The sequence below is a fragment of the Cricetulus griseus genome (genome assembly GCF_003668045.3).
Source record: "Cricetulus griseus strain 17A/GY chromosome 1 unlocalized genomic scaffold, alternate assembly CriGri-PICRH-1.0 chr1_0, whole genome shotgun sequence".
Classification (NCBI taxonomy): domain Eukaryota; kingdom Metazoa; phylum Chordata; class Mammalia; order Rodentia; family Cricetidae; genus Cricetulus; species Cricetulus griseus.
In genome coordinates, this window is record NW_023276806.1 from 115,617,407 (window position 1) to 115,631,066 (window position 13,660).

The 13,660-nt window shown below is 40.7% G+C and overlaps 1 protein-coding gene across 1 annotated transcript in view; it reads left to right on the forward strand.

Moving 5' to 3' along the window:
- Window positions 1-108: 108 nt before the first annotated feature.
- The window catches only part of Ccdc39 (coiled-coil domain containing 39), a 33,497-nt gene continuing 19,945 nt past the window's right edge, over window positions 109-13,660 (forward strand). The window contains exons 1-8 of the mRNA XM_027391996.2: window positions 109-198; window positions 1,262-1,381; window positions 1,827-1,973; window positions 3,529-3,687; window positions 5,343-5,435; window positions 5,524-5,652; window positions 9,619-9,810; window positions 13,105-13,208. Coding sequence (XP_027247797.1) covers window positions 109-198; window positions 1,262-1,381; window positions 1,827-1,973; window positions 3,529-3,687; window positions 5,343-5,435; window positions 5,524-5,652; window positions 9,619-9,810; window positions 13,105-13,208 — 1,034 coding nt within the window. The remainder of the gene's footprint in view (window positions 199-1,261; window positions 1,382-1,826; window positions 1,974-3,528; window positions 3,688-5,342; window positions 5,436-5,523; window positions 5,653-9,618; window positions 9,811-13,104; window positions 13,209-13,660) is intronic.

Below are 13,660 nucleotides of genomic sequence, written 5' to 3' on the forward strand. Positions count from 1 at the left end.
GTTGCTAGGGCCGCGGAGTACAATCAAGCAGGCTCTGCAGACTCGGGCTACGTGCTTCAGGGAAGGTTTTTAGGGAGTCTGTCTGCGCTCCCTTCGAGCCCATTCATCATGAGCAGCGAGTTCCTGTCAGAGCTTCACTGGGAAGATGGGTTCGCCATCCCCGTGGCTAACCAGGAGAACAAGATGCTGGAGGACCAGGTGAGGAGGACAGGGTGAAAGTTAGGGGACAGACAGGAGAGAACCAGCTGAGCAACGGGGGAGCGGGGGTGGGGTCTGGTTGAACACCGCCAGGACAGCCAGATGAGGACCAGTGGGAAGATGGAGGACTAGGTGAGGATCAGTAACTAGGGTCAGGTGGGTAGCCAGTGGGAATCGGGATCGGGCGCCTGGAAAGACCCTAGAGGTCTGGGCGCCATGCTGTCCAACTCATCTGTGCCTCCCGTACCCTGGCCTCATCACTTTCCTTGCTGCTCCTATCCGTTGTTACACATTTGAAAGTTTTATCGGAGCAACAATTTTTATTCAGGGCCATGAAACCCTGAATCTCATTCCTCCAGTTGTTTCAGATGCCAGTTAGCAGCTTCCCCCATCCAACTAAGGACTGCAAACAGATTGTTGGTGTTTGCCTAGTAACTGCTGCTTACACATGTGCACACACAAGACAGGTTCTCGTTGGCACTCGTGTGTCTGTGATGCTTGAGTTGTTTTCAATGTGGGGGGGGGCATTTCAGTGAAGTATGCAGTGTAGAGAGTTTCAAAGTGAGGATCTAGGTATCATAGGAGGACAAATATTTCATACTGTAGGACAAACTTGCACCAACTAGAACACATACAGTTTCAGCCTCGTGTTAAGAAACAAACGAGACCAAAATAAATGCAACCGACAGCACAAAGTTTACACATTTTTAGCAGCTAGCCTAAAGTCCCACAAATTGGTGTTAGGGTGTGGGGAAGAGAGCCCAAGAGGGGACAATGTGTGCAAACGGACAAAGTAGAAGAGAACATTTTCTGCCCGGTGAAAAATGAGACTGGAAATCCCTTGAGTAGATCTACTGAGAAGAACGGGAACTTCTGAATGTTGCATGTGTTTGGAATATGTGGTGGTGGGTGCAAATGAGCAGTGTGCAGGTGTGACAGATACATTTCTGTTGTTTAAGGCATGGATTTTATGGTATTTTTGTTACAGCATCTCAAGCTGACTATGCTACAAAGTAAATGAAGATTTAGTATGCTTTTTAATCATGGAATTTGTTACTTACAGTTATCAAAACTACAGAAGGAAAAATCAAACTTGCAAGATCAGCTTCGGGACTATGAGGATCGGATTAATTCTATGACTTCTCACTTTAAAAATGTGAATCAGGAATTTTCATTTACACAGGTACAGAAATATTGACACATGTTGATAGTGTTGTGTAAGATGTTCACCCTTAGTATGTACATAATTATCTCAAATGTAAATAATATCTCAAATTATCTCTGTGATGTAGAACATGTGGTTAATTCAATGTAAACACAACCAGTATTTCTTACTTCTTGGTAAGGGATGAGTTTTAGCTTCCATATTTCACCTTTCAGATTTTCTTTCTTTTGATTAAGCCATATAATGTCTGACCTACTGATAATAATGCTCTAGGAAGTGTCTTGCTAACCTCCTCATGGGTGGTGAGTGACAGCTGCTGAGTAACCACAGGCTAAAGTGGGGGAGATTCTACCCTGGTGGAGTTAAGAGTAGTCCATTGGGTTAGGGCTGTATCAAGTAGAGGCTTATTATATTTTATAATATAGAAATGTAAAGTGCTTCTATTTTGTGCATTGTTCTTCAGGCTCTTTACAAAGCAAGGGAGTATGAAATCGAAAGTGAAGAACATTTTAAGGCCATTGCTGAAAGAGAGCTGGGACGGGTCAAGGATGAGATCCAGCGACTGGAGAAGGAGATGACGGCCATCCGGGAGCGCAAGAACGATACAGAAGTGGGTGGAACTTGCTGTAGTACTGCTTTTGTGCCTGCGCTCTCCAGGGAGTGCTAAGATTTTCTGAGGTTTACTTACTTTTTTTTTTTTTTTTGACAATGAAAAGACACAGAGCTATGGTTTGAATGAATGATCAAATGTTACATTTCTGCTATTTTTGTTTTTGTTTTTTCAAGACAAGGTTTCTCTGTGTAACAGCCCTGCCTGTTCTGAAACTCACTCTGCAGACCAGAGTTGGCCTCGAACTCACAGAGATCCACCTGTCTCTTTCTCTCAAGTGCAGGGATTAAAGGCGTGTGCTATTACCACAGGTCGGCTATTTTTCTTTAGCTGCTTATTATGATTTTCTCCAGGGGTGGTGTCCTGCAGCCTGGGATGCAGGGGGCCTGCTTATAGGTGGTGCAGGCAGCACCATTAATAGACATACCACTTTGGGTTTTAAATTTCACCTAAAACTTTTACCTTTCATACTCATTTGTCAACTTGGTTAGCATCTATGTCACTGTGACAAAACCCTTACCACAAGCAGCTTGGGAGGAGGGCTTATTTGGTTCACATGCACTGATCTCTTTTGGTGATTTAGAGAAGTCAGGGCAAGAACTCAAGTCAGAGCAGTGGCAGGAGCCATAGAGCAACACCCCAGGCTGGTTTGCTTTCAGACTCACATTCAGCTACCATCCTTTTTTAAAGATTTTGTTTATTTATTATGTATACAACATTTTGCTTCCATGTATATCTGCACACCAGAAGAGGGCTCCAGATCTCATAATGGATGGTTGTGAGCCACCATGTGGTTGCTGAGAACTGAACTCAGGACCTCTGGAAGAGCAGTCAGTGCTCTTATCCTCTGAGCCATCTCTCCAGCCCCTCAGCTACCATTCTTGTACCTCCCAGGAACACTATCCACAGTGTGCTGGGACCTTCCACATCGGTCATTAATCATTAACATGCACATCCATTCACATGCATATTTTGATTTTGTAATATGATGTTTGTATATGCAGTATAATAACATTTACCGAGTTTACTTATACAGTCTATGCTTTCTTTTGTGATTATATATTCCTTACGCAACAACATTTGCAGAAGTAATTTACCCCTACACTATATTTACTTCAATTAGAAATGCTTCCAAACTTCTATATAAGAGGCCACTTTAGGGTGTCAGATATGACTGGAAATGGACTGAGGGCACATATTATGGGTGTTAGCAAGCAGGACAAGCAAGCTATTGACTGACCCACACATTCCCACGTATTTGGGGTGACTTTGGTGGGGGAATGTAATGAATTCTTTATAAGAGAACAGCTCTCAAGCGTTTTCACAAGAACTTTAGCTTAACCACTTGTTCTTGACCCATGCACGTTCTGTTTTACAACTGGAGAATTAAAATACACACATGGCAGTGATAGAATTGAGCACATTATGTATGCCATATGGAAGGCAGAGATGGGGTTTCATCATTTGTTTGGTAGTATAATGTTACGGTCCATTTTCGTTTGCATAATAAATAATGTTTTATCATCACCTTTTCTGTCCATTCCTTGGAACTTAGAATGCCATATTTAAAGCTACTCAAAAGCTGGATGGCTTGAAATGTCAGATGAACTGGGACCAGCAAGCTCTGGAGGCTTGGCTAGAGGAGTCTGCTCACAAAGACAGCGACACTTTCACCCTTCAGAAGTATGCACAGCAAGACGATAACAAAATCAGGGTGAGATGTTAGAAATTATAGAACTATTTTTCTCTTAGTCAACTTTTAAAACATGAATCTGTGGTTACTGATTTTAAAGGCAACTTCCCTTGAAGGTTTGCATCAGAGTCACCTCTGAGAACCTATGGAGATCAAGGGTCATGTCTCTAGAAAAACGACTGCAGTCACATCCTACAGCATGTTACTACTCTGAGTTTTTAATCCTTTGAAGCCCCATGACCCACTGGGGAACTGGGTTAGGACTTCAAAGGACTAGATAAAACATTTTAGCAAAGAAAATTCTAGTCATACTAGAATTATTAATTAATTTTGGATACTTTGTTTGATATTTAATTTGAATATTATAGTAAGTTCTACTGTATTAATATTTTTTCATTTGAAAATAGGATTTATTATTCAAATTGTCCTGTTTTTCTCTATATTTGAATGAAAATATGTTTATATTCTGAAAAGGAAACAATATTTTACTGATGTAATGTTTCAATTAATCTTATTTGAGTATCAATCAATGAGATGGCTCAGTGGGAAATGTCTGTACTGTGCAAGGCTTGTACTCATCTTAATCACCACTTGAAGATGGAAAAAAGTAGACCGCACTAAGTTCACACTCACACACACACAGACACACACACACACAGACACATACACACACACACACACACACACACACACACACACACACACACACACCAGGAACGTTTTTTTTTCTTTTCAGATTTTTTTATTTTAATTAGAAACAAGATTGTTTTACATGACAATCCCAGTTCCCTTCTCCCTCCCTTCCTCCCCTACCACCCCCCCAACTAAAACCCTGCCTATCACATATCCTTTCTTCAAATCTACACCTGACTCAACCTTTCTGCTCCCTCATGACCTCTGCATCCCTCCTCTTCTCCCCTTCTCATTCTTGTAGCTCCCTCCCCCCTCTTCCCATGCTCTCAATTTGCTTAGGGGATCTTGACTCTTTCCCCTTCTCCAGGGGACCATGTATGACTCTCTTAGGGTCCTTCTTGTTTACTAGCACCAGGAATGTTTTTTAAAGAATAAATCTTATTGCTGTTTCATTTTTTGGCATCTCTGGATAATTCTTTGAAGGTAGTGCTTCAAGTTGAAGTGCCAAATAGATAACTAATGGGGATATTAAGCAGAGCGGAACACCAAATAGTATACACATAGCCATACAATAGCAAGCTATGCGATGTGATATTCAGTTGATTGCTGATTATCCTACTTTATTACATACATTTAAGATAATATTGCAATTGATAAGTTATTGCAATATTATGTAAAATCTACTTAGACTCTCTTCTGGTGATAATGAAGTTAGTGTCACAATCATGTTATTATTCTGTAGCAGATTAAATATCAAATGTATTATTTTAGATATTTTCAAATTGCAGGTCATATTTGTCATTTATTTTTTTCTAATTTGTGAGAAGACCCATTTCAGAAACAAGTGCATTTTCATGGAGGGTATATTTAAACAGTAGATTAGCCCTTGGGGCTACACAATAAGGAAAATGCATATTACTTTATATTGTTAATATAGTGTTTACATAAGGTGTAATGATAAAGAATGCTAGATATGCCATATATCAGCTTTAAGACTGAAATAACTGGTAGTTATAAATATTTTCCATGTACCCACACCACAGGCACTGACCTTGCAGTTAGAAAGACTGACTGTGGAGTGTAATGAGAAAAGGAAGCTTCTAGACAATGAACTAACGGAGACACTAAGTGTACAGGTTGGTTTACCAAGTCTTCCTAATTTTGAAGGTGATATTTGCAAAAACATTATATTAATGGAAGTGTAATCTTCTATTTGTCTAACAGTTAGAATTAGATAAAGCTGCACAAGATTTCCGGAAGATTCACCTCGAACGACAAGAACTCATCCAGCAGTGGGAGAGCACCATTGAGCAGATGAAGAGGCGGGATCAGGAGATAGACAACTTTGCCCTGGTGAGCTAGCTCAGCCCCTACAATGCTGAGCTCTACTATTTCCTGTTTAGCACATCAATTTAAAATGTACATCATAGCCAAGGGTGGTGGTACATTCTTTTAGTCCAAGCACTTGGGAGGCAAAGGCAGGTGAATCTCTGAGTTAAGGCCAGTTTGGTATACAGAGTGAGTTCCAGGATGGTCAGGGCTTCATAGAGAGACCCTGTTTCAAAACAAAACAAACACAAACAACCACAACCACCACCAACAATAAAATAAAATGTATATTATACTGCTATGTGAAAGTCACTTTTCAGTAAGATTCAGTGTTCTGGCAAATAGAACTCTATGGAGAATTTTTGCTTATAGTACTATTATCCTTGAGGATTGTGACTTCCTTCCAGCATCCCATACATGGTTGTCTCTAGGAACTTGGGTTTCATGTGTTGCTGTTTGCTACTATGTTCTAGGTGCGAAGAAATGGCCGTGGTAGATAATGCAGGCAAGGAAGTGGAGACAGAGGAGAAGCTTGGATGCCCAGGGTGGTCCATTTTTGAAGCCATGGCACCAATGATAATTCAAAGCTCAAAGGGGACAGGGATGGTGTGGTAGTAATTCAGACCCAGGACCATCACCTCGAGGGGGATTTAGGTGACAGTTTTGGGCAAATCATTAAGGAACTGTAGTGGAAACAGGAAGATTGGGAGTTGAACAGAAGAAATTAAGGAGGAAAGAAAGTGGGCAGGGAGAGGTGTTAGGCCCTTTCTTGAGCTACTCCATGAAGAGGCATAGAGCAGAGGTGACTGGGAGTTTGGACTTCTGAGAGCTGGATGTGGTTTGCTTGGGATGTCTGTTTTATTGACAGAAGGACTGTGCCTCTCTATCAAGAATGGAAGAGAACCATTCCAGTTTTATAGCAACAGTCCCCGAAAGTTGGAAGCCAGAGTTTCCTCTGAAGATCTATTGAAATCAAATGTCATTTCTATAGAAAAGTGACTGCGGTTATATACCACAGCATTTCTATTCTTCATTCTTGAGGCTGCTACCAGTGTCTATCTCTTGAGTTCCTATCACTTTCAAACTTCAAGTCCTGTTTACTTATATGAACCAAATAGGTCCAAGATCACAGATCTGTTCAACATTTGCATAGCACACAGAGTGTTCAGTTTAGGGTTCTCTTCTCTTCCTCCCTTCCTCCAGTTTGTATCTTGCCACCAAACAACACACATGTTCAATTCAGGGTACTACTTAGTCATAACTCTGAACAAACATGGATGCTGCTGTTGGTATTAAATTATCTACCTAAGGGGCAGAAAAGCTAATGTGACGAAGGTTTTCAAGAGAACATTTGACAGGCTGTTAAAGGCTAGGCTCACAACCAAAAATATAAGAGAACATTTGAAACATCTAAACTCAGATTCTGGCAGTCTTTTGGTTGTCCCAGCTCAATAGCAATATAGGATGCTACATTTTAAGAGTGTTAATTGTTAAAGAGAACATGTAAGAACATTACCTTAAAATTAGTTATTTGACAGAATCTCATTTGGAGAAACTTAAAAGAAATATGATGTAGGACAAATTCCCTTTAGTTTATCAGTTCTGTTGTCCTGAGTCACTGATAAAAGTCCCACATGATCTGCTCTCCAGCCCTTCAATCATCTCCACTCTACCCTGTCTAAAAGTGCACCTCTTAAGACTGGTATTAGAATTTCTTCTCAATCTGGCCCTACCAACCTGACTTTACTAGTCTAGTTTTTTTTTTTCCTTTTCTTTTGTTCACATTTCACCCCTTCCTGCTTTGTTCTCTTCTTCTATCAGCCGGCCCCTTCCATGTTCCAGCCACAATAAACACTTAAACACAGTAAATACCCCAAGCCATCTTTTAAAATTATTTGTTTTATTTTTGAGATTTTAATATAATTATATCATTTCTACCTTCCCTTTCCTCCTTCCAAACCCTCCCACATATCCTTCCTTGATTTCTTTCAAATTCATTGCCTCTTTTTCCATTAATTGTTATATGCAGTTTGCATAATGTTACTTGTATCTATGTTTTCAGGACTGACAATTTGGTATAGGACAACCAGTTGTTATGATCTGCCTTGGGGAAGACTGTTTCTCCCACTCTTGGTATTCCTTAATTGCCTGTAGCTCTCTATGTAGTTTGGAGGCCTCATGGTCTTTGCCTCGATAGACTTTAGCAGTCTATTATTGTTACCCTTGGTCAGCTCATGTTTAGGCAGTTTCATAGCAAACACTGAGATGCTCTGGCTTTACAGTCTGTCCACCCTCTCTTTCTCAATATTCCCTTAGCCTTGGTTGTGGGAGTGCATTTTGATTGGTTATGATTTTCTATTATGGTCTCTGTCTGTCACAAAGGGAAGTTTCCTTGATGAAGGGTGATGGGTACACTTATCTATGAGTATAAGGGAAAATATGTAGAATGTAGTTAGAGATTATGTTTTTTTTAGTAAAGTGGTTGGAGTTTCTCCTCCAACATCTTTGACTTCACTAGCCCTGGGTAGCTGGCTATGTTTCCAATACCAGGAATGATTTCCCTCGTAAGTGGGCCTTAAGTCCAGTTAGGTTACTGGCAAGGTTATGAGTGCCACTTCTGCACCATTATTGTTATTGTGCCACACTGCTCATTGGTGTGGCTCATAGGCATCATAGATGGACTGTTTGCTGCTTCCCTCATTTGGAAGCTTGCGTGGTGCCATTTGGTACCATGAAAACTATTTCTCATGGTGGAGGCCATGCTACCTGTGGCTAATATAACCAGCAGCTTCTGTTGGGCAGGAGTTTTGAGCTCCTTTTTCTTGGAGCACTTTATCTGAACATAAGATACAGAATTTCAAGGATTATTTTTATTATTATAACTTTAGGATTGTCCAAAAGCCTGTGAGGACATTCTCACTGAAACATGTAGTAATTAGAATGTAATTGGCCCCCATAATCTCATGGGGAGTGGAATGATTAGGAGGTGTGGCCTAGTTGAAGTAGGTGTGGTCTCAATGAAGGAAGTGTGTTACTGTGGAGGTGGGCTTTGTAGTCTCATATATTGTTCAAGATACCACCCAATACCTCAATTCAAGATGTAGCCAGCACCATCCTGCCTGCATGCTGCCATGTTCCCCTCCATGACAACAATGGACTAAACCTCTGAAACTATAAGCTACCGCTTCAGTTAAATGTTTTCCTTTATTAGAGTTGCCATGGCCATGGTGTCTCTTCATAGACATAGAAGCCTTAAACAGACAAAACCAATAGCAAATATGTATTTCTGTTTCATGTTGTTTTGTTGATATAGGATCTTTGTGTAGCCCAGGCTGGCCTTGAACCATGAGCTCAGGGCTGCCTCAAACTTGGGCAGCTTCTCACTCAACCTCCTAAGTGCTCAGACTATAAGCAAGTGCTACCATATCCGGCTAAATGTTATTTTTAAAAGATGAAAAATGGGTCTAAACAGTATTTAGAAAATTTCCCTGAGGCCTAAGATTCTATGTGAAAAATATTCAGTACTATTTCTTTTTTGTTTATTTTTTTGGGGGTATTCCTTTTCTGTATAAAGGCCTAACCATTTCCTTGCCCTTCAGTAAGGTTGCAGAGAGATAAAAGAAAATACAATGGCATTCAATGATGTGAATTTATAGATATTCATGTCTAACATTGATAATCCACCTTATTTTTAGCCTGGTGTGGTGGCACACATCTTTAACCTGAGCTCTCTGAGAGGCAGAGGTAAACAAATCTTTGTGAAGTTAATGTGAGCCTGCTCTTTATAGAGAGTTCTCAGCCACCCAGGGTCACAGTGAGACCCTGTCTCCAAACAACAAAACACTCCTCACAACAGCAAAAAGTATTTTTAAAGACTTTTTTTTTTTTGTAAAACAATAAGTACTGAATATAAAAAATAAAACTAAATTCCTTTGTATTTTAGTTGGTATGTATTAAATATTTAAATGCACGTATTTGTTTCAATCCTAGACATTATCAAGGATCAAGCAGGAAACAAGAGAAAAAGAAGGCTTGGTGAAAGAAAAGATCAAGTTTCTGGAAAACGAGGTTGGGAACAATGTAGAATATGAGAGAAGAATTTCTGCTGCCGAGCGTAAAGTTTTAAAGTTCAGGATGGAATACCAGAGACATGAAACTAGTAGAACTCAGCTGAAGGACGAGGTATGTTACCCAAACACCAAACACACAAACACTGTTCATAGCAGATTGCTCAGCCAATGGCAAAGGCCTGTTTGATTAGAGAGTAGCCTGCTGGGTACTGTCAGTACTCCTTCCAGATCTAGCATGTAAGGGTGTGAGGCCAGATACTCCTAATGATCCACACCAGGATCACCATGACTGGGCACATATGAAGAGTGCTGCTGTAGTGTTCCAGGAGATAGCTGGGGATGTCTTTCCAGTGTTGGGCATGCATGCCATTGACTGTCAGCTTCTGCCAGTGATCTGCTGAAGTTGTTTCCCACTTTGTTAAGGGACAACATTTCAGTCTAGCCATAGGAGTAGGTGATGAGTGGTCTTGATACAGAGAGCAAGACTCCTGTCTCAGACTTCTTTGGCAGGTTCTATAACAGCTAGACTATCACATAGTGCAAGTGAATGATTCCGTCCTCAGCAATAAAAGGATCCTCAGAACGTTTCTCTTTTGAGTCCTTGCGATCTAAAGCTACCTTTACTTAGACCAAAAGCAGACTGCTATAAACCATTTTATTATACAGTATGGTTCACTTTCCTCTTTGATAGTTTTTTTTCCCCTGCCAAAGAGATAATCACCTAAGTTTGTAAAGAAAGTTATTTCTGCTATATTAGATGTCACTGCTAAGAGCTTTAACCATTGCAAGCAAGTGGACAGACTCAATCATCCTCTCTTCCTAATTCACTGGGGTTTCATTTCCCAAAGATGCACCCATTCTTCACATATTACAAATGAGTGGCTTTCAGGACATTTGTGTGATTGTGGGAATAGTCCTTGCTAGCTAATTGTAGAGTGTTTTTGTTACCCTCTAAAGCTCTAGGTCAGTGGTCACTCTTCATTCTCCCTTCTCTCAGTCCGACACTGATATTGCTGATCTACTTCCTGTCACTCTAGATTGGCCTAATCTGTGTCTCTCATAGAATAGAATTATGCAGTATATTGTTCATGTCTGTCTCCTTTAGCAATATTTTCAAAACCTTATTCTTTCTCTGAAGAATATTATTCCATCGTTTGGTTATACATCATAGTTCACCCACCAGTTGTTGTTTACTGCATTGATTTCCATTTTTAGCATGATATTTGTCTTTTTGTGTCTGATTTTATTTAGCATACATTCAGGGTTTGTTGCTGTTGTTGCAAATGGCAGGATTTCTTTCTTTTTAAAGTTTGAATAATATTCTATTCTCCCCCCACTCACCCTCACATGCTATCATTACATTTTCTTTATCCATTCATCTGTTTAGGAACAGATAGGTTGTTTGCCTGTCCTGGCTACTATGAATAATTTTGCAAAGAATGTGGAGTAGACATTTCTTTAACATAGTTTATATATGTACTTAGGAGTGGGTTTACTGGTAGTAACACTGCCTTTGTGTGGCAAATGCAACTCCTAGCCTCAGCTCTGACTTGATATGCCAATCAATGTTCACCTGTGCCCCCTGAGGCTCAGTGGTGTTCACCATCTTTATATACCTGTTGCCTGTTGATGCTTTCTTCAGAAAAATACCTATTCCAGATACTTGGCCACTTAAAATTGTTATGCTTTCACTGCCATTGGGTGGCATGGGTTGCATGTGTATTTTGGTGATGAGCCCTTCATCAGCTATGTGGTTTGGAAGTGTTCTGCAGGTTGCCTGTGTATTGTGTTGGTATTCTGAGCTGGCAGAAGAGTGTGAGATGGTGATTTTGCTTGTGTGGCCCATGCTTTTGGCACAGAGATTCTCTGTCTTTTTCTCTAGTAGTTCTAAGGTAGCAGATCTCACCCTGAGGCTTTACTCCATACTAAATTGATTCTGTATACAATAAGAGAAACAATGTGTTATTCTTTATATGTGTTAATTATTATTTATATTAAATAATAGATGTTATTATCTTGCATGTTCCTGGACAGGGCTACCTTTCACTGTTGGGGACTTGTAGGAAGTCACCTGATGTATTCAAGTGGATGGCTTTGATTCTGGCCTCTGCTCTGTTCTGTTGGTTTATGTGTCTGTCTGTGGGCTGGTATCATATTGTCCTGCTTGCTGTAGCTGGAAGATAGAAAGTGTAACTACTTTTTATTTTTCTTGCTCAAGATTGATCTAGGTTGTTTATTTACTTATTTTGTGGTCTCTTATGAGTTTTAGGATGGCTTTATCTTTCTATGTGATGGAAGAATTTATTCACTGCTGGTGAGAAGGGGAACTTACATCACCACTATGGGTTTCAGCATGGCATTCCCCAGAAAACTAGTTATTGAACTACTGTTATATATATTGAAGTGATCCCTCTCCTGAGTACATCTTAGATTTTCTGTTTGAAGCAATTTAGATTAACATTCAAATGTGTGTCACTGGAGGTTGGTGTGAGCTGTGTGTCATGGAGGATGGTGTGAGGTTTGTGACATAGGGGATGGTGAGAGCTGTGTGTCATGGGGGATGGTGTGAGCTGTGTGTCATGGGGGATGGTGTGAGCTGTGTGTCATGGAAGATGGTGTGAGCTGTGTGTGTCATGGGGGATGTGTGAGGTGTGTGTCATGGGGGATGGTGTGAGGTGTGTGTCATGGGGGATGGTGTGAGGTGTGTGTCATGGGGGATGGTGAGAGCTGTGTGTCATGGGGGATGGTGTGAGCTGTGTGTCATGGGGGATGGTGTGAGCTGTGTGTCATGGGGGATGGTGTGAGCTGTGTGTGTCATGGGGGATGGTGTGTGGTGTGTGTCATGGGGGATGGTGTGAGGTGTGTGTCATGGGGGATGGTGTGAGGTGTGTGTCATGGGGGATGGTGTGAGGTGTGTGTCATGGAAGATGGTGTGAGCTGTGTGTCATGGGGGATGGTGAGAGCTGTGTGTCATGGAGGATGGGTATATGGTATGTGTCATGGGGGATGGTTACAATGAGGAGGAGTACAGGTCTAATCTTGAAGTTCCTCTATATCCAGCTGCACTTACTTGTCTGGATGTTCTGACAAAGTTATCTATTCATATCAGTTCATCCAGAGTCATGTGACATGTTTCCCCTGAGCAAGTTAGTGGTTAGATGCTTCTACATGTACTTTCAACTTATATGTGGAGATATTTACCATTTTTTCATGTTATGAAACAAAAAGTAATTTAAAATTTGATGTGGGAATCAAGAAGATTCACAGATATGTGTTAATTATAAAAAGTTGCTATTTTAATGGGTGCTATTAGCTTATAATTAGAAGCAGGGAGAATAGAGTTTCTCAGGAATGAAATTAATTTATCAAATATGAATATGTAATTTTTCTGTCTACTGATAAATAGCTGGATACTTTAAAAGCTACTCTCAATAGAACTTCCAGTGATTTAGAAGCTCTGAGGAAAAACATATCCAAAGTGAAGAAGGACATTCATGATGAAACATCAAAGTAAGAAAAACCCATATAAATATATGTAAATAGTAAATATGTTTATGGTCTATATTTAGAAAATTATTAATGGTTATAATTATTTTTGTAAATACATGCAAGATTGTAACTGCTACATTTTTTTTTTCTGGTGCTAGGGATGAAACCTAGGGCCTTGATTGTGGTTGGTAAACACTTTACTACTCAGTGCACCCAAGCCTACTGAGCTCCACCCAGCCCACTGAGCTCCTCCCCAGCCTACTGAGCTCCACCCAGCCCACTGAGCTCCTCCCCAGCCCACTGAACTCCACCCCATCTTACTGAGATCCATTCCAGCCCACTGAGATCCTCCCGAGCCCACTGAGCTCCTCCCAAGCCCACTGAGCTCCTCCCCATCTCACTGAGCTCCTCCCCTTCTCACTGAGCTCCTTCCCTTCTCACTGAGCTCCACCCCAGCCCACTGAGTTCCACCC